The 21,754-nt window shown below is 37.7% G+C and overlaps 1 protein-coding gene across 2 annotated transcripts in view; it reads left to right on the forward strand.

Moving 5' to 3' along the window:
• The window catches only part of LMNB1 (lamin B1), a 75,400-nt gene that overhangs the window by 25,728 nt on the left and 27,918 nt on the right, over positions 1 to 21,754 (forward strand). For both annotated transcript variants that reach the window (XM_036848659.1, XM_036848658.1), the window contains exons 3-6: positions 7,073 to 7,229; positions 7,867 to 7,992; positions 10,989 to 11,159; positions 12,575 to 12,700. In XM_036848659.1, the coding sequence (XP_036704554.1) occupies positions 7,073 to 7,229; positions 7,867 to 7,992; positions 10,989 to 11,159; positions 12,575 to 12,700 (580 nt within the window). The remainder of the gene's footprint in view (positions 1 to 7,072; positions 7,230 to 7,866; positions 7,993 to 10,988; positions 11,160 to 12,574; positions 12,701 to 21,754) is intronic.

The raw sequence follows: 21,754 nt of genomic DNA on the forward strand, positions 1-21,754 counted from the left end.
GTCTCCATACAAATTTTAAGATTTTTTGTTCTAGTTATGTAAAAAATGCCATTGGTAATTTGATAGGGATTGCATTGAATCTGTAGATTGCTTTGGGTAGTAGAGTCATTTTCACAATATTGATTCTTCCAATCCAAGAACATGGTATATCTCTCCATCTGTTTGTATCATCTGTGATTTCTTTCATCAGTGTCTTATAGTTTTCTGCATACAGGTCTTTTGTCTCCTTAGGTAGGTTTTTTCCTAGGTATTTTATTCTTTTTGTTGCAGTGGTAAATGGGAGTGTTTCCTTAATTTCTCTTTCAGATTTTTCATCATTAGTGAATAGGAATGCAAGAGATTTCTGTGCATTAATTTTGTATCCTGCAACTTTACCAAATTCATTGATTAGCTCTAGTAGTTTTCTGGTGGCATCTTTAGGATTCTCTATGTATAGTATCATGTCATCTGCAAACAGTGACAGTTTTACTTCTTCTTTTCCAATTTGTATTCCTTTTATTTCTTTTTCTTCTCTGATTGCCGTGGCTAGGACTTCCAGAACTATGTTGAATAATAGTGGTGAGAGTGGACATCCTTGTCTTGTTCCTGGTCTTAGAGGAAATGGTTTCAGTTTTTCACCATTGAGAATGATGTTTGCTGTGGGTTTGTCGTATATGGCCTTTATTATGTTGAGGTGGGTTCCCCCTATGCCCACTTTCTGGAGAGTTTTTATCATAAGTGGGTGTTGAATTTTGTCAGAAGCTTTTTCTGCATCTATTGAGATGATCATATGGTTTTTATTCTTCAGTTTGTTAGTATGGTGTATCACATTGATTGATATGCATATATTGAAGAATCCTTGCATCACTGTGATAAATCCCACTTGATCATGCTTTATGATCCTTTTAATGTGCTGTTGGATTCTATTTGCTAGTAATTTGTTGAGGACTTTTGCATGTATGTTCACCAGTGACATTGGTCTGTAGTTTTCTTTTCTTGTAGTATCTTTGTCTGGTTTTGGTATCAGGGTGATGGTGGCCTTATAGAATGAGTTTGGGAGTGTTTCTTTCTCTGTAATTTTTTGGAAGAGTTTGAGAAGAATGGGTGTTAGCTCTTCTCTAAATGTTTGGTAGAATTCACCTGTGAAGCCATCTGGTCCTGGACTTTTGTTTGTTGGAAGATTTTTAATCACAGTTTCAATTTCATTACTTGTGATTGGTCTGTTCATATTTTCTATTTCTTCCTGGTTCAGTCTTGGAAGGTTATACCTTTCTAAGAATTTGTCCATTTCTTCCAGGTTGTCCATTTTATTGACATAGAGCTGCTTGTAATAGTCTCTTAGGATGCTTTGTATTTCTGCGGTGTCTGTTGTAACTTCTCCTTTTTCATTTCTAATTTTACTGATTTGAGTCCTCTCCCTCTTTTTCTTGATGAGTCTGGCTAATGGTTTATCAATTTTGTTTATCTTCTCAAAGAACCAGCTTTTAGTTTTATTGATCTTTGCTATTGTTTCTTTGTTTCTATTTCATTTATTTCTGCTCTGATTTTTATTATTTCTTTCCTTCTACTAACTTTGGGTTTTGTTTGTTCTTCTTTGTCTAGTTCCTTTAGGTGTAAGGTTAGGTTGTTTATTTGAGATGTTTGTTGTTTCTTGAGGTAGGATTGTATTGGTATAAGCTTCCTTAGAGCTGCTTTTGCTGCATCCCATAGGTTTTGGATCATCGTGTTTTCATTGTCATTTGTCTCTAGGTATTTTTTGATTTCCTCTTTGATTTCTTCAGTGATCTCTTGGTTATTTAGTAACGTATTGTTTAGCCTCCATGTTTTTGTGTTTTTTACGTTTTTTTCCCTGTAATTGATTTCTAATGTCATAGCATTGTGGTCAGAAAAGATGCTTGATTAGATTTCAATTTTCTTAAATTTACTGAGGCTTGATTTGTGACCCAAGATGTGATCTATCCTGGAGAATGTTCTGTGCGCACTTGAGAAGAAAGTGTAATCTGTTTTTGGATGGAATGTCCTATAAATCTCAATTAAATCTATCTTGTCTATTGTGTCATTTAAAGCTTGTGTTTCCTTATTACTTTTCTGTTTGGATGTTCTGTCCATTGGTGTAAGTGAGGTGTTAAAGTCCCCCACTATTAATTGTGTTACTGTCGATTTCTTCTTTTATAGCTGTTGGCAGTTGCCTTATGTATTGAGGTGCTCCTATGTTGGGTGCATATATATTTATAATTGTTATATCTTCTTGGATTGATCCCTTGATCATTATATAGTGTCCTTCCTTGTCTCTTGTAACATTCTTTATTTTAAAGTCTATTTTATCTGATATGAGTATTGCTACTCCAGCTTTCTTTTGATTTCCATTTGCATGGAATATCTTTTTCCATCCCCTCACTTTCAGTCTGTATGTGTCCCTAGGTCTGAAGTGGGTCTCTTGTAGACAGCATATATATGGGTCTTGTTTTTGTATCCATTCAGCAACCCTGTGTCTTTTGGTTGGAGCATTTAATCAATTCACGTTTAAGATAATTATCCATATGTATGTTCCTATTATTTTCTTAATTGTTTTGGGTTTGTTTTTGTAGGTCCTTTTCTTCTCTTGTGTTTCCCACTTAGAGAAGTTCCTTTAGCATTTGTTGTAGAGCTGGTTTGGTGGTGCTGAATTCTCTTAGCTTTTGCTTGTCTGTATAGCTTTTGATTTCTCCGTTGAATCTGAATGAGATCCTTGCCGGGTAGAGTAATCTTGGTTGTAGATTGTTCCCTTTCATCACTTTAAATATGTCATGCCACTCCTTTCTGGCTTGTAGAGTTTCTGTTGAGAAATCAGCTGTTTACCTTATGGGAGTTCCCTTGTATGTTATTTGTTGTTTTTCCGTTGCTGCTTTCAGTGATTTTTCTTTGTCTTTAATTTTTGCCAGCTTGATTACTATGTGTCTCAGTGTGTTTCTCCTTGGGTTTATCCTGTATGGGACTCTGTGCCTTCTGGACTTGGGTGGCTATTTCCTTTCCCATGTTAGGGAAGTTTTCAACTATAATCTCCAAATATTTCTCGGGTCCTTTCTCTCTCTCTTCTCCTTCTGGGACCCTCTAATGCGAATGTTGTTGTGTTTAATGTTGTCCCAGAGGTCTCTTAGGCTGACTTCATTTCTTTTCATTCTTTTTTCTTTATTCTGTTCCGCAGCAGTGAATTCCACCATTCTGTCTTCCAGGTCACTTATCTGTTCTTCTGCCTCAGTTATTCTGCTATTGATTCCTTCTAATGTAGTTTTCATTTCAGTTATTGTATTGGTCATCTCTGTTTGTTTGTTCTTTAATTCTTCTAGGTCTTTGTTAAACATTTCTTGCATCTTCTCACTCTTTGCCTCCATTCTTTTTCCGAGGTCCTGGATCATCTTCACTATCATTATTCTGAATTCTTTTTCTGGAAGGTTGCCTATCTCCACTTCATTTAGTTGTTTTTCTGGGGTTTATCTTGTTCCTTCATCTGGTACATAGCCCTCTGCCTTTTCACCTTGTCTGTCTTTCTGTGAATGTGTTTTTTGTTCCACAGGCTGCAGGATTGTAGTTCTTCTTGCTTCTGCTGTCTGCCCTCTGGTGGATGAGGCTATCTACGAGGCTTGTGCAAGTTTCCTGTTGGGAGGGACTGGTGGTGGGTAGAGCTGGCTCTTGCTCTGGTGGGCAGAGCTCAGTAAAACTTTAATCTGCTTGTCTGCTGATGGGTGGGGCTGGGTTCCCTCCCTGTTGGTTGTTTGGCCTGAGGCGACCCAACACTGGAGCCTACTCGGGCTCTTTGGTGGGGCTAGTGGCAGACTCTGGGAGGGCTCACACCAAGGAGTACTTCCCAAAACTTCTGCTGCCAGTGTCCTTGTCCCCACGGTGAAACAGAGCCACCCCCCGCCTCTGCGGGAGACCCTCCAACACTAGCAGGTAGGTCTGGTTCAGTCTCCTATGGGGGTCACTGCTCCTTCCCCTGGGTCCCGATGAGCAGACTACTTTGTGTGTGCCCTCCAAGAATGGAGTCTCTGTTTCCCCCAATCCTGTCAAAGTCCTGCAATCAAATCCCACTAGCCTTCAAAGTCTGATTCTCTAGGAATTCCTCCTCCCGTTGCCTGACCCCCAGGTTGGGAAGCCTGACATGGGGCTCAGAACCTTCACTCCAGTGGGTGGACTTCTGTGGTATAAGTGTTCTCCAGTTTGTGAGTCACACATCCAGCAGTTGTGGGATTTTATTTTATTGTGATTGCGCCCCTCCTACTTTCTCATTGTGGCGTCTCCTTTGTCTTTGGATGTAGGGTATCTTTTTTTGTGAGTTCCAGTGTCTTCCTGTCGATGATTTTTCAGCAGTTGTGATTCTGGTGCTCTTGCAAGAGAGGGTGAGAGCATGTCCTTCTACTCCGCTATTTTGAACCAATCTACTTGCATCATTTTTAATGAATGAAAAATAATAATACAACTAGAAAACTATGACAACAGTTATGTTCAAGATGTTAACTTGCTGCTTGGCCCATGTTTGCCCTTGTTGTGCTTATATGGCATATAAAACTTACTGATTTTTGGCTTCTTAGCAGATGGAGACTTGAGTGTAAGCAAAAATTTTTTTCATGACCCATCTAGCTTTGGAAATTGGCAAGGTAATAGGGAGGACATCTAGGAATGTGAATTTTAGAGATTATAGAAGTGTCACAGTTATTTTTTCTTGTGGGAAAAGACGTGATATTTTACATCGCATAAAAAAAGCAGAGTGAATTTTTGGGGGGAGTGTATGGGGGATTTTCATTTAACAATTACCAAAACACTCATTGTCTACAGGTTGTCTATACAGAAGACAGAGGAATAATATGTCATGGCCATTGCCCTCAAAGAGTTCTCAGTCTCTCAAGGTAGCTAAGTATATCCACAAATAGATAGGATCAGTATGGTAAGTGTAATATAAGTATGTGCAAGGTGCAGAAATAGTTTTCGACTCTTCCCTCAAGCCAGGGCATATAAGGGGTTAGCTTTTATTTGTAATTTTAAGCACATTTCCAACTTCTGATGTATATCTGCTTAATTTGTTCAGTAATGTAAAAGTTACAACTTTAAGAAAGAATTTATAATGGAACAATTTATATTTTTACAGAGTAACAGCTGTATAAGTGACTAAGAACTTGACATTAGATTTCAGCTGGTACCATTGCAGGGCTGGAGGGTACCTTTCACAATAGGATAATAGCATATCCTACTCATCCCCTTAGTCCACCACTCCTTGTCTTACCTGGTCTTGATTTTTGTTGAAGAAATCACCATATCCTAGCCATTTAGGTGTACTGTCCTAATTTTTGGCTTCTCAAATTTCCTACACTCCACAAGACCATTGCGCAGTAATTTCACTTGTGCTACGACATTCTGAATTTGGAATCATGACATGTATTATTATCTATTAAGCCAATGAAATCAAACAGACAGAACATGCAGTAGCCAGTAAAATTGGTGTGAATTTTTTTTTTTTTTTTAAATTCAGTATCCTTGGTGGGCCATTTTGGTTTCTGGGAAGCACAGGTTCACTCTCCTGCCTTGAGGCACCATGTTGAGAAGCACCACATTATGGTCTGAGACTTAAATATTAGACAGTGGTGCAGTAGGATTTTTGTAACTGTTAAGTAAGTAATTTTGAATAAGTAGCTTTTGTAAATATTGTGTAATTCTCTATAAAATATGATTTTGTTTTAAAACAATGTATCATGGTATTTTTCCCTGCCAGCTCTGGTCATTTATATAGTGAGGTAAAGTAATAGCTCCTCCACAAGCACTGATTCTTTTCTATGGTGTTCCTAGCTTTCAGACCCAGCACTTGTATGAACTAGGCATTTTTGTTACAAAGTAATGACTGTATGGAATTTTTTTTTCCCCAACAGTTGATATCCCCACCCCCCCCCATCCCCCGCCTTCCTACACAAAGTCTTCAGGGAAAGGCTGCCATCTTGTGGTTTTTAAAAATACAGGATTTAAGAAAAAAATTATTGTGATATGACTGCTGAGATTTTATGTGTGTACGTAGTTGTTGTATAATACCAAAATGAGTACTATTAAATCTTCTCTTCAACTGCCTTTGCTTATCCTTTGGATAGTTCTTTTCTTCATTTTATTATATTACAATATTTTTAAAAAGTTCTGTTAACTAAAGATTCCTCTGTTAAGCCCACTCTCAAACATCAGTAGTAGAAATACTTGTCTATAATATGTTTTAATTAAGAACAGCTATCAAGAATTTTTATGTTATTAAGGCTTTTCCCATATGACTAATTAATGATAATGGACTTATTTGGATTAAAAAATACTGATCTTTAAAATATAATTATTTGACAAAATATATCCTAAGGAACCTTAATTTTATAATGTAGAATTCCATTGAATTAAAAAGTGATATTTAGAAGTAAAAGAAACCTTAATTTGAGTTTCATTCTTGGGGAGTTAATAGTATAAACAGAAAAAATTAACTTTTCTTCAAAATACTAGGAAGCCCCTTATTTGTAGTTAAGGAAATTTTAAAATCACCTCTTCTGTAAGAAATGGAAACTACTTGCAAGCTTGGGGTCAGTTAATTCTTAGGTAATGTCAAAGGAGTTTCTATATATCATCAAGTCATAAAATTATTTTTTAAAGTAACTTTTCATTTTCACTTATTTAATCTCATCGTTTATCTTGATTTATATCTCCTGTATATCTTGTTTTATAATATTCATTTTATTTAAAAATAGTAAATTTCCATTTCTTCAAAAATGTTTTAGTGAAGCATATAGATGCCTCTTTATAGAAAAAGGAAGACTTGTGTTCTCCGTCAGAGACAACCAGGATTCTGGTACGTTGGGCCTATGGACATTTTAGACCTAGAGTCATTCCTAATCAGGGAAGGGAAATCATTGAAAGAGAAAGTTATTATTCACCAAAAACTCTAGATATAGTTCTCCTGAATTGCTCCTGTAATTTTAGTAGGTTATGGCAGCCTTTATTTAAATTGCCTCTTCTTTTATTTCCCCCTTAAGCAGGGAGGGAGAAGGCTTCAAGTCAGAGGTATAATTTGATTTCTTGCACTTTTTCAAATGTCTTGCAGTTATGCTAAGAAAGAATCTGATCTCAGTGGAGCCCAGATCAAGCTTCGAGAATACGAAGCAGCGCTGAATTCGAAAGATGCAGCTCTGGCTACTGCACTTGGTGATAAAAAAAGTTTAGAGAGCGATTTGGAGGATCTGAAGGATCAGATTGCCCAGGTAAGGTAAACTCTGCTCTTGAGCCGTATTTGGCAGGTTAATTGCCCCATCTGTCTTGATTGATTGATTGTAAAATTTATTTTATGCTTTTTATTTTTAAAAATTTATTAAGTTATTTTGGTGGGTGGTTCACCTGCAAGGATAGCCTTGAACTAGCTAGCATGTAAAGCACCCTCACCTCTCAGTCCTTGTGTCTGGATTATGCAGATCTTGTTGCTGCTCTTCGTCCTCTCTCTTGTGCTTATGCTTATTCTGTTTCTTGCTCTTACAGCCTATTTCATTATTGTACCAAAATGCGAGGTAAGAAGAGAGAAGGTGTCATAATGGTGCTCTGCACACAGGAAAAAATGAAAGTGGTAGCTAAAAGCATTGGTTTGAGTTTTGAAATATAAGTCATAGGTTTCTGTTCATTCCCTGTTGCCGTTTACCAAATTTGAGAGGTGTTTTGATGTGACACTCTGTGGGTGGGACCAGCAGTTGAACCCACAGTTCTGTGATAAATGTTATCATGAGGGACTCTCATACATTAACAAATATATAGAAATTGTAATACTTGATTTGATTCAATCTGTAGGTATCTATTAAATTCATTGCTAAATGGTTGCTGTATAATTTTCATTCTTTTTCCTTATATTAGTTGGAAGCCTCTTTAGCTGCTGCGAAAAAACAGTTAGCAGATGAAACTTTACTTAAAGTGGATTTGGAGAATCGCTGTCAGAGCCTTACTGAGGACTTGGAGTTTCGTAAAAACATGTATGAGGAGGTAATTATATATAATTTTATTTTTTTTAAGGAATGGAGGGATCCCAAAAGGCTTTGTTATAAGCTATACGTATGAAAAATGGGAAGAGTTTTGTAGGCAAATTATTTAAGGCACTGCTGCTAAAAGACTGTGAGGAAGAACTCAGGGTGCTATGGTAAACTTAAAAGCTTTTATTGCCATCTAACTTAAAAAGGCTTGGCCACAGCTGTTAATTACTGTCAACCTCTGCATTTGTATTATTTATATATTTTGCCTAACAAATTACTTCAAAACTTAGTAACTTAAACCACAGACTTTTATTATCTCACAGTTTCTGAAGGTCAGGGATCTGAGAGCTGCTTAACTGGATGGTTGTTTCAGGGTCTCTCATGAGGTTGTAGTCAGGCTTTCAGCCTGGGCTGCAGGAACCGCTTTGGAGTTCATTCATAGGTTGTTGGCCAGAGGTATCAGTTCAGCATGGGCTTCTCTATAGGGCTGCTCATGATAGGACTCTTCAAGAGTGAGTGATGAGAGAGAGAGAGCAAGACAGGCCACATTAACTTCTATAAAATAATCCCAAAGTGATATACCCTCACTCCCCATCACACAGACCAACCAAGATGCACTATGGAAGGGGGATCACACAGCCGGTGAATACCGGGAGGCAGCAACCACTGGGGGCTGGTTACCCAGAGCATTTATAGTTATATATGTATATCTAACAGTTTCATTTATAAGCCGTAACTTCTCTGGTTAAGCCTTGAGGGGTGAAGATAGCAACTTTTGCCAAAAAAGAAATATACTGTAATACAGTTGAAGAAAGGGGAATATATATTTTCTCAAAATTGAAGAGGGTTGGAATTCACCCACGTTAGAGAACATGCAGTTAAATACATAATGTTTTTAAAAGTAATGTAATTTTGAAAATGGTGACTAACAATGCTTTTAAAATAGAAATTTATTGTAGAAGTTAAATAATTTTTTTTATTTGGAGAAAAAATAATATAATAAAAATCTGACCATTTTTATGACAATACAGTATTAAACTAGGTATTGTGGGGGCAAAGTGCACTCACTGGATAAGCAGCCAGACTTTGGACAGTTCTTGAGTCAGTTTCCTATTTAAAAGTGAAATATCAGTACCTGCTATTTTTTCTTCAAGGTGTGGTGAGGATCAAAGTGGAATATTGTGTGTGAAAGCTTCTTGTAAACTATAGTGAATGCTGTCGTATAATTATTATTATTATCATTATTATTATTTTAAATAAATCTATTTATTTATTGTTTATTTTTGGCTGCATTGGGTCTTCATTGCCGCACGCGGGCTTTCTCTAGTTGCGGCGAGCGGGGGCTACTCTTCGTTGTGGTGTGTGGGCTTCTCATTGCAGTGGCTTCTCTTGTTGCCAGGCATGGGCTCTAGGCACTCAGGCTTCAGTAGTTGTGGTGCACGGGCTTAGTTGCTCCGCGGCATGTGGGATCTTCCTAGACCAGGGCTCGAACCTGTGTCCCCCGGCATTGGCAGGTGGATTCTTAACCACAGCACCACCAGGGAAGTCCCTGTCATATAATTATTAACTACAGTTTTGCTTATAAATTGAAGTATCTTTATATTAAGTTGACCTACATTTTTGTTTCGTTTTGTTAAAATTGTCCGTGATCTATTATTTCTTACTTTTGACGCTGTGTGGACTCCTGCATCTTTAAACCAGGAGTTGAGTATTTTTTTCTTTGTAAGTCACTGATTCTACATAAAATATTAAGTAAAAAATGGTGTCAGTAAAAAGTAATTTAGTATTTTTAGAATGTTTGGGTAGCAGCTTTGAATTTTGGGGTTTTGCCTTTTTGAGAATGAATTTAAAATATTCCTCATTTCTTTTTTTTGCATGGAGAATAAAATTCTATGCAATAAATATACCTAAATTCCTTATTATGAACAGTTTAGGGGTAAGAAAGAGGAAGGAGAAAAACAGGAAGAAGAGGAAAGGAGGCAGACAAAGGGCAAAATGATTAGTAGGTACTCAATATTTGTTGAACTAAACCTTTCATTTGCATATTTTCATGATTTAAGTATCATTCACGTCATCAAATAGATGTGAGCCTTGGGAGATTAATGGCAGAACTGGAATTTGAACCCTGGTTTTCTGATTCTATCAAGTGCATCTTCCTCTGGTTAAGAGAAAAATGAGGAAATGCAAAGAAAAACTGCATGCTGTAAGATGATACAGAAACATGTTCTTCTTATATCCCCCTCTTGTGGCCTCTTTAATTATTGCCATTAAAGACAGATCTGTTGTATTTTTAGAGCTAGAAGCTAGAATGAAAATTTTATTCTTGGACTTGTGTTCCTAGCCATTCTAGTTTGGATAGCTCCTTAAAACATAATGTGAAGGATTATGCCTATTATTTCTATTCTTTAATAGTGAATTGTTGTATGTACTTGAGATAGCAACGTAATATTGTCAATAAGATTCTGTATCAATGTTGATACCTTAGCACTACCAGCTGTTAGGATAAGTCATGTAAATTAGCTTGCTCTGTCTATTGCATCTTAGTATTCCTAAGAAAAGTTTTATTATGTATAAATCTTCTAGTTGAAGTTTTGCTGATAAGTTTCTAACTTATCGTGTAGATTTTTTCCAGAGTTGTCCTTAGTATCATCAGTACAATTTAGAAAAATAATTACGTGCTATTCAGTGTACCTAGTTATCCACGATTGCATGGTACTTTAGTAAGTCTTCCAGCCATTCCTTGCCTTTAGAGAAATAAATAGGTATGCTACTGAAAAGAAACATAAAATTCTTAGGGCTTGAGATGCTACCATTTCTGTCATTAGTTCCAGCTCAAAAATCTTCTCACTTGAAAATGAAGGCAAAAAGGTATCTATTCACATACCTGCCCTTGGACAAAACATGAGGAGCTTGGTGTGTAATACCTCAGATGGCCTTGATGTCACTCAGACTTGTACCAGTGCAGCCATGGTAAGTAACTTGGTTTTATGTCATTTTTTTCCCCCCTAGGAGATTAATGAGACCAGAAGGAAGCATGAAACTCGCTTGGTAGAGGTGGATTCTGGGCGTCAGATTGAGTATGAGTACAAGCTGGCTCAAGCCCTTCATGAGATGAGAGAGCAACACGATGCCCAAGTCAAGCTGTACAAGGAAGAGCTGGAGCAGACTTACCACACCAAAGTGAGCAGACTTCCGGGGACAGCTTTACACACTTGAAGCCTTTGTTTCATAGTCTCCCTGAGAACATGACTTGATGTTTGGTTTGTTCTAGTTTTCTTAAATGAATTCCCTTAGTCTCCATGAATATAAAAAATGGATTTTTTTTTTAAGAAAGCAGTTTTTTATAAAGTAAATGTTATTAGAGATTATTCAAAGAAAGTAGGGTTATTCCACTTTTATCAAAGGTAAGGTTTTTCTCTTTGTCCAATTGATCATTCATGTCAAGTCATATTAGTTAAACTCCAGCCATCTGAAAATAGCTTTTCCTTCAGTAACAAGTACTAATCTTGTTGGACTGCATCTAGTTCTGACTTCCATGTCATCATTGTACATAGGTTGTGACCACCACACTTTGGGCTTTTTTGAACAAAGGCCAAATGGACAGTGTCTGCAGTTTCCTCTGGCACTAATTATTCATTAAAAAAAGACTATAGAAACTTCTGTCTTGTATTAGGAGGCCATGCAAAAATTTATTAAATCACTGAGTACAGGCTTTCATAGTAAATAATTTTACCCCAATGTGTTAAATGTTACATGATTTGATTAAAAAGAGTTATTAGTGGAGGACTTAGAAAATTAGGGTCATAGAGGTGTTGAAAATAATTTCCATTGCATGGCCTCAAATTGTTCATGTTGCTTTTAATCCACGTTATGAAGTAGTAATTGCCTGGTGAGAGGGAGAGATCTTTTAATCCCTACATTTAGTTGTTCTGCACTTACTCAGTGCTGGCATTGTGCTGGGCAGTGACGGAGCTAAAGTAAGGATCAGTCGGTCAAAGAGACTCTGGCCTCAAAGGGAGCCAGGGAGGAGACACACATAAAAAACGTGCCTGAGACACATGCAGAACAGAATGCTGTGGGCATTTGGAGGAGCGGGATATTGTTTCTACCAGAGGAGCTGTTTTTTGCTTCTGAAAGGAAGTTTGTCTATTTGGTTTGAAATAATCTCTAAATTAGTACTTTCTGCTTATTGCTTTATATTCTGTATCAGATTTGGTGGGTTAGGGGTATATGATGCTTATTTTCCTACAAATGCCACCACAGTTAAATTGCTCCTGTCCAGTCTCCTTATTAGCAGTGTTATCTGAGACATTAGAGATATAATGGATGAAATATTGAAGCACTAAATTTTGGGTAAAGACCCAGGTATATCAGCATTGTTAAGCTCCTATATTGGGAATTGAGCCGAAAAGGCAGAAAGACTTTTAAGGTAATTCATAGCACATCAGCAAACTTCATGATGCTTTTCCTGTTTCATCAACTAGTTACTGGCAGGGTTTAAGTTTGAAATGAGATGCTTTGAGATGAGTCATGGTTCCTCATTTGTTTGTTCTAATTCACTAGATAAAACTGGCTATGGTCTGCTTCTTTTTTAGCTTGAGAATGCAAGACTGTCGTCAGAGATGAATACATCTACTGTCAATAGTGCCAGGGAAGAACTGATGGAAAGTCGTATGAGAATTGAGAGCCTCTCATCTCAGCTTTCTAATCTACAGAAAGAGGTAAGTAAGCATGGGAGTTGTACTTGAAGACCACCTCCACCACGGTAGTCTACCTGCTCAGCTCTGCCTGAAATCACTTTTCAGAGAGGATAGTATTTTCCTGAATTCTGGTTTCACAGTGCTGTCCAGATTTTTTTCTATTCGTCATTTCATAAGCATCCTCTGAGCAGAGACTGTTGTTCCTGACCTAATTAATAGATTACTCAGAGCTGCCCTTGAGGGTGCAACCTGCTGGCTTATTCCTTGGGTTTACCCCAGGGCCCAGGTTTTCTGACCCATCCAGCAGCCTGATCTCCACATAGTGCTCTTTCCAACGTACTCTTTTTCATCACATTTAGAAACCATAATGAAGAAAAACCTGCAGAAATTCTGTGTGGGTGGTAAATGCTTCGTGTTTCTAGACAAATTCTTTCAGTGCTTAGAATACCCAATAGTTAGTGTCTTGGGAAGTAGCATCAATTTGCGTCTTAGTTAAGAATTTAGTGACTCATTGATTCATTGGCATGCCTAACTGTTGAATGACTGTTACTAGTTGTGTTGATGGGTGCCTGTCAGTATGTGATGGTGCACTCTGGGTGCAGCGTAAGCAGGTGTGGACACTGCCTGAAATCTGGTTTTTAGTCTAAGGGTGATGTCGATGTGCACACAAAGTACATATACAACCATATAAGTACGCAGAATGTTTTGATAATCTACTCACCTTAATTACTTGGGAAGTAACTTCAGCTTCTGTTTTCCTTAAGGGAGGAAATTCTGTTGTTTTAAATTTTCCACGAGTAAACTTTTTTATTCTTGATTAAGCTTTCTTTTTCTTTTGTTTTTAGTAATGTCCTTTTCTGATTGTAAAACTGAAGACATTTATTGTAGGAATTTAGAAAGCAATGAGTTATGTAAAACAGGGTGATGTAAAAAAAGTTATTAAAAAACAGAAGTTCTTACAATGCCTGTCATGTGTACTTACTTTATTACTCACAACATAAATTTAAAAATTATTTTGGACCTATTTTGTCCTGATAGTATTTTGAAGTTTTCATGTAACCGTAGAGCTGGAAGGACAAGGACCTTTGAGTTCATTCAGTCTGACCACAGACCTGGGTGAGTTTAATGACCGGCCCAGAGAATGTAGGCTGATAAATGGGTTTCTTTCATAGTTCCCAGTTTTTCCCTTTACACCTCACTCTCTTCAAAGATTTTCTTTTAAAAATTTAACAATCTCACCACCTAGAGGGGTGGGATAGGGAGGGTGGGATAGGGAGGGTGGGAGGGAAACGCAAGAGGGAGGAGATATGGGGATATATGTATATGTATAGCTGATTCACTTTGTTATAAAGCAGAAACTAACACACCATTGTAAAGCAATTATACTCCAATAAAGATGTTAAAAAAAAAAAAGAATTTGGCCTTTCAGAGAATGCCTGTGAGAATAATTGCATTCTAGAAAAAAAGAAAAGAATTTAACAATCTCTTTTCCATTGCACCATTTAATAGGTACCTTTCCAAAAATAGGCCTGTCTGTTTTTACTCTGAGTTGACATTTACTACTTTTATCCATCTAATAAATCATATTCTAATTATCTCCTCTTCTTCAATTTTACAATTCCCTGTCTTTTGGGGGGTGGGGGGATGTGGCTGGTGCTTAATCCACTTGATTATGCTAGGTATGGATGTTTTACAGTTGAAGAGACTAAGACTTGCCTGTGGTTAAATAGTGGTAGGCTCTGAAATTTGGCAGCTACGTCTTCTGACTCAGGTCCAGGGCTGTTTCCCTCTTTGCCTGGTAATTATGTTCCCATCTTTGCAAGTTTTTTGGTTAACTTCGGGTTAGTGGTTTTAAAAAAATGTTAGGCAGGGCCCTGGGGGTTTTGAGGAGCTCACTCCTTAGGAAATAGGAGAGAAGCACCTCCTTCAGCCAGAATAGTTTTAAATTTCTCTCTAAATTTCAGGGGGATGGGGAATGATCCTTTCATCTATTCATTACTGGTATCAGATTTTATGATAAATAATATACCTTGAGGGATATCTTCTTTGGTTGATAAATTTTAACCTTAAAAAGATCACCAAAAAGAAAAAAGCCATATATTTTTTGTACTGTAGATCTTAATTGTATTTGTTGTGGAGTCTTAGTTTCGTCATGCTGCATGTTACGCCATAGAACTTCCTTTTTGGTTAAGTGACTCATGTTAGTGAAGTACTTCTTTAGTTTTACTTAAAACTGACATAGCCTTTATTTTTTATTTAAAAAATTTTTTAAAATATTTTTATTGGAGTATAATTGCTTTACAATGGTGTGTTAGTTTCTGCTTTATAACAAAGTGAATCAGCTATACATATACATATATCCCCATATCTTCTCCCTCTTGCGTCTCCCTCCCACCCTCCCTATCCCACCCCTCTAGGTGGTCACAAAGCACCGAGCTGATCTCCCTGTGCTATGCAGCCGCTTCCCACTAGTTATCTATTTTACATTTGGTAGTGTATATAAGTTCATGCCACTCTCTCACTTCATCCCAGCTTCCCCTTCCCCCTCCCCGTGTCCTCAAGTCCATTTGCTATGTCTGCGTCTTTGTTCCTGTCCTGCCTGTAGGTTCTTGAGAACTATTTTTTCTTTTCAGATTCCATATATGTATTAGCATACGGTATTTGTTTTTCTCTTTCTGACTTACTTCACTCTGTATGGCAGACTCTAGGTCCATCCACCTCACTACAAATAACTCTGTTTTGTTTCTTTTTATGGCTGAGTAATATTCCATTGTATATATGTGCCACATCTCCTTTATCCATTCATCTGTCAATGGACACTTAGGTTGCTTCCATGTCCTGGCTATTGTAAATAGAGCTGCAATGAACATTGTGGTACATGACTCTTTTTGAACTATGGTTTTCTCAGGGTATATGCCCAGTAGTGGGATTGCTGGGTCGTATGGTAGTTCTATTTTTAGTTTTTTAAGGAACCTCCATACTATTCTCCATAGTGGCTGTATCATTTTACATTCCACCAACAGTGCAAGAGGGTTCCCTTTTCTCCACACCCTCTCCAGCATTTATTGTTTGTAGATTTTTTTGATTATGGCCATTCTGACTGGTGTGAGGTGATAACCTCATTGTAGTTTTGATTTGCATTTCTCTAATGATGAGTGATGTCGAGCATCCTTTGCTGTGTTTGTTGCCAATCTTTATATCTTCTTTGGAGAAATGTCTATTTCGCTCTTCTGCCCATTTTTGGATTGGGTTGTTTGTTATCTGATATTGAGCTGCATGAACTGCTTGTAAGTTTTGGAGATTAATCCTTTGTCAGTTGCTTCATTTGCAAATATTTTCTCCCATTCTGAGGGTTGTCTTTTCATCTTGTTTATGGTTTCCTTTGCTGTGCAAAAGCTTTAAGTTTCATTAGGTCCCATTTGTTTATTTTTGTTTTTATTTCCATTTCTCTAGGAGGTGGGTCAAAAAGGATCTTGCTGTGATTGATGTCATAGAGTGTTCTGCCTGTGTTTTCCTCTAAGAGTTTTATAGTGTCTGGCCTTACATTTAGGTCTTTAATCCATTTTGAGTTTATTTTTGTGTATGGTGTTAGGGAGTGTTCTAATTTCATTCTTTTACATGTAGCTGTCGAGTTTTCCCAGCACCACTTATTGAACAGGCTGTCTTTTCTCCATTGTATATTCTTGCCTCCTTTATCAAAAATAAGGTGACCATATGTGCGTGGGTTTATCTCTGGGCTTTCTATCCTGTTCCATTGATCTATATTTCTGTTTTTGTGCCAGTACCATACTGTCTTGATTACTGTAGCTTTGTAGTATAGTCTGAAGTCTGGGAGCCTGATTCCTCCACCTCCGTTTTTCTTTCTCAAGATTGCTTTGGCTATTTGGGGTCTTTAGTGTTTCCAAACAAATTGTGAAATTTTTTGTCCTAGTTCTGTGAAAAATGCCATTGGTAGTTTGATAGGGATTGCATTGAATCTGTTGATTGCTTTGGGTAGTAGAGTCATTTTCCCAATGTTGATTCTTCCAATCCAAGAACATGGTATATCTCTCCATCTATTTGTATCATCTTTAATCTCTTTCATCAGTGTCTTATAATTTTCTGCATATAGGTCTTTTGTCTCCTTAGGTAGGTTAATTCCTAGGTATTTTATTCTTTTTGTTGCAGTGGTAAATGGGAGTGTTTCCTTAATTTCTCTTTCAGATTTTTCATCATTAGTGTATAGGAATGCAAGAGATTTCTGTGCATTAATTTTGTGTCCTGCTACTTTACCAAATTCATTGGTTAGCTCTAGTAGTTTTCTGGTATCGTCTTTAGGATTCTTCTGTATGTATAGTATCATGTCATCTGCAAACAGTGACAGCTTTACTTCTTTTCCGATTTCGATTCCTTTTATTTCTTTTTCTTCTCTGATTGCTGTGGGTAAAACTTCCAAAACTATGTTGAATAATAGTGGTGAGACTGGACAACCTTGTCTTGTTCCCGATCTTAGAGGAAATGCTTTCAGTTTTTCACCATTGAGAACGATGCTGGCTGTGGGTTTGTCGTATATGGCCTTTATTATGTTGAGGTAAGTTCCCTCTATGCCTACTTTTTGGAGAGTTTTTATCATGAATGGGTGTTGAATTTTGTCGAAAGCTTTTTCTGCATCTATTGAGATGATCATATGGTTTTTCTCCTTCAGTTTGTTAATATGGTTTATCACATTGATTGATTTGCATATATTGAAGAATCCTTGCATTCCTGGGATAAACCCCACTTGATCATGGTGTATGATCCTTTTAATGTGCTGTTGGATTCCGTTTGCTGGTATTTTGTTGAGCATTTTTGCATCTATGTTCATCAGTGATATTGGCCTGTAGTTTTCTTTCTTTGTGACATCTTTGTCTGGTTTTGGTATCAGGGTAATGGTGGCCTCATAGAATGAACTTGGGAGTGTTCCTCCCTCTGCTCTATTTTGGAGGAGTTTGAGAAGGATAGGTGTTAGCTCTTCTCTAAATGTTTGATAGAATTCGCCTGTGAAGCCATCTGGTCCTGGGCTTTTGTTTGTTGGAAGATTTTTAATCACAGTCTCAATTTCAGTGCTTGTGATTGGTCTGTTCATATTTTCTATTTCTTCCTGGTTCAGTCTCGGAAGGTTGTGCTTTTCTAAGAATTTGTCCATTTCTTCCAGGTTGTCCATTTTATTGGCATATAGTTGCTTGTAGTAATCTATCATGATCCTTTGTATTTCTGCAGTGTCCATTCTTACTTCTCCTTTTTCATTTCTAATTCTATTGATTTGAGTCTTCTCCCTTTTTTTCTTGATGACTCTGGCTAATGGTTTATCAATTTTGTTTATCTTCTCAGAGAACCAGCTTATAGTTTTATTGATCTTTGCTATCGTTTCCTTCATTTCTTTTTCATTTATTTCTGATCTGATCTTTATGATTTCTTTCCTTCTGCTAACTTTGGGGTTTTTTGGTTCTTCTTTCTCTAATTGCTTTAGGTGTAAGGTTAGGTTGTGTATTTGAGATGTTTGTTGTTTCTTGAGGTAGGATTGTATTGCTATAAACTTCCCTCTTAGAACTGCTTTTACTGCATCCCATAGGTTTTGGATTGTTGTGTTTTCATTGTCATTTGTTTCTAGGTATTTTTTGATTTCCTCTTTGAATTCATCAGTGATCTCTTGGTTAGGTAGTAGTGTATTGTTTAGCCTCCATGTGTTTGTATTTTTTACAGATTTTTTTCCTGTGATTGATGTCTAGTCTCATAGCGTTGTGGTCGGAGAAGATACTTGATACAATTTCAATTTTCTTAATTTACCAACGCTTGATTTGTGACCCAAGATATGATCTATCCTGGAGAATGTTCCATGAGCACTTGAGAAGAAAGTGTTTTCTGTTGTTTTTGGGTGGAATGTCCTATAAATATCAGTTAAGTCCATCTTGTTTAATGTATCATTTAAAGCTTGTGTTTCCTTATTTATTTTCATTTTGGATGATCTGTCCATTGGTGAAAGTGGGGTGTTTGAAGTCCCCTACTATGATGGTGTTACTGTTGATTTCCCCTTTTATGGCTGTTAGCATTTGCCTTATGTACTGAGGTGCTCGTATGTTGAGTGCATAAATATTTACAATTGTTATATCTTCTTGGCTCCATCCCTTGATCATTATGTAGTGTCCTTCTTTGTCTCTTGTAATAGTCTTTATTTTAAAGTCTAATTTGTCTGATATGAGAATTGCTACTCCAGCTTTCTTTTGATTTCCATTTGCATGGAATATCTTTTTCCATCCCCTCACTTTCAGTCTGTATGTGTCACTAGGTCTGACGTGGGTCTCTTGTAGACAGCATATATATGGGTCTTGTTTTTGTATCCATTCAGCCAGTCTATGTCTTTTGGTTGGAGCATTTAATCCATTTACATTTAAGGTAATTATCAATATGTATGTTCCTATTACCATTTTCTTTCTTTTTTTTTTTTTTTTTAAAGAAATTCACGTTCTTTTTATTTATTTATTTATGACTGTGTTGAGTCTTCGTTTCTGTGCGAGGGCTTTCTCTAGTTGCGGCAAGTGGGGACCACTCTTCATCGCGGTGCGCGGGCCTCTCACCATCGCGGCCTCTCTTGTTGCGGAGCACAGGCTCCAGACGCGCAGGCTCAGTAATTGTGGCTCACGGGCCCAGTTGCTCCGTGGCATGTGGGATCTTCCCAGACCAGGGCTCGAACCCGTGTCCCCTGCATTGGCAGGCAGATTCTCAACCACTGCGCCACCAGGGAAGCCCCCTATTACCATTTTCTTAACTGTTTTGGGTTTGTTATTGTAGGTCTTTTCCTTCTCTTGTATTTCCTGCCTAGAGAAGTTCCTTTAGCATTTGTTGTAAAGCTGGTTTGGTGGTGCTGAATTCTCTTAGCTTTTGCTTGTCTGTAAAGATTTTAATTTCTCTGTCGAATCTGAATGAGATCCTTGCTGGGTAGAGTAATCTTGGTTGTAGGTTTTTCCCTTTCATCTCTTTAAATATGTGCTGCCACTCCCTTCTGGGTTGCAGAGTTTCTGCTGAAAGATCAGCTGTTAACCTTATGGGGATTCCCTTGTATGCTATTTGTTGCTTTCCCCTTGCTGCTTTTAATATTTTTTCTTTGTATTTAATTTTTGATAATTTGATTAATATGTGTCTTGACGTGTTTCTCCTTGGATTTATCCTGTATGGGACTCTCTGTGCTTCCTGGACTTGATTCACTATTTCCTTTCCCATGTTAGGGAAGTTTTCAACTATAATCTCTTCAAATATTTTCTCAGTCCCTTTCTTTTTCTCTTCTTCTTCTGGGACCCCTGTAATTCGAATGTTGGTGCGTTTTATGTTGTCCCAGAGGTCTCTAAGACCGTCCTCAATTCTTTTCATTCTTTTTTCTTTATTCTGCTCTGCGATAGTTATTTCCACTATTTTATCTTCCAGGTCACTTATCCGTTCTTCTCCCTCAGTTATTCTGCTATTGATTCCTTCTAGAGAATTTTAAATTTCATTTATTGTGTTGTTCATCATTGTTTGTTTTGCTCTTTAGTTTTTCTAGGTCTTTGTTAAACATTTTTTGTATTTTCTCCATTCCGTTTCTAAGATTTTGGATCATCTTTACTATCATTCCTCTGAATTCGTTTTCAGGTAGACTGCCTATTTCCTCTTCATTTCTTTGGTCTGGTGGGTTTTCACCTTGCTCCTTCATCTGCTGTGTGGTTTTCTGTCTTCTCATTTTGCTTAACTTACTGTGTTTGGGGTCTCCTTTTCACAGGCTGCAGGTTCGTAGTTCCCGTTGTTTTTGGTGTCTGCTCCCAGTGGCTAAGTTTGGTTCAGTGGGTTGTGCAGGCTTCCTGGTGGAGGGGACTAGTGCCTGTGTTCTGGTGGATGAGGCTGGATTTTGTCTTTCTGGTGGGCAGGACCGCATCCGGTGGTGTGTTTTGGGGTGTCTGTGAACTTATTATGATTTTAGGCAGCCTCTCTGCTAATGGATGGGGCTGTGTTCCTGTCTTACTAGTTGGTTGGCATAGGGTGTCCATCACTGGAGCTTGCTGGTCGTTGAGTGGAGCTGGGTCTTAGCGTTGAGATGGTGATCTCTGGGAGAGCTTTTGCTGTATGATAATACGTGGAGCCAGGAGGTCTCTGGTGGACCAATGTCCTGAACTTGGCTCTCCCACCTCAGAGGCAAAGGCCTGACACCCGGCTGGAGCACCAAGACCCTGTCAGCCACACGGCTCAGAGGAAAAGGGAGAAAAAAGGAAAGAAAGAGAAAGTGGTGGGGGGTGGTGGTGGTGGTGTGATCAATTGGGAGATTGGGATTGACATATATACACTAATATGTATAAAATGGATAACTAAGACGAACCTGCTGTATAAAAAAATAAATAAAATAAAATTCAAAAATTCAAAAAAAAGGAAAAAAATAAAGTTATTAAAATAAAAAATAAAGAAATTATTAAAAATAACATAAAATTTTAAAAAAAGAAAGAAAGAAGAGCGCAACCAAACCAAAAAACAAATCCACCAATGATAACACGCGTTAAAAACTATACTAATAAAAAAAACAGGGCTTCCCTGGTGGCGCAGTGGTTGAGAATCTGCCTGCCAATGCAGGGGACACGGGTTCGAGCCCTGGTCTGGGAAGATCCCACATGCCGCGGAGCAGCTGGGCCCGTGAGCCACAACTACTGAGCCTGCGCGTCTGGAGCCTGTGCTCCGCAACAAGAGAGGCCGCGATAGTGAGAGGCCCGCGCACCGCGATGAAGAGTGGCCCCCGCTTGCCGCAACTAGAGAAAGCCCTCGCACAGAAACGAAGACCCAACACAGCCATAAATAAATAAATAAAAACAAATACTTTAAAAAAAACAAAAAACAAAAAACAAAAAAAAGAAAAAACAGACAGACAGAATCCTAGGACAAATGGTAAAAGCAAAGCTGTACAGAGAAAATCTCACGAAGAAGCATACACATACACAGAAAAAGATAAAAAGGAAAATATTGTATATATCTATATATTAAAAAAAAAGGAAGAGAGCAACCAAATCAGTAAACAAATCTACCAATGATAATAAACTCTAAATA

This window comes from Balaenoptera musculus, chromosome 3, assembly GCF_009873245.2.
Source record: "Balaenoptera musculus isolate JJ_BM4_2016_0621 chromosome 3, mBalMus1.pri.v3, whole genome shotgun sequence".
Taxonomy (NCBI): Eukaryota; Metazoa; Chordata; class Mammalia; order Artiodactyla; family Balaenopteridae; genus Balaenoptera; species Balaenoptera musculus.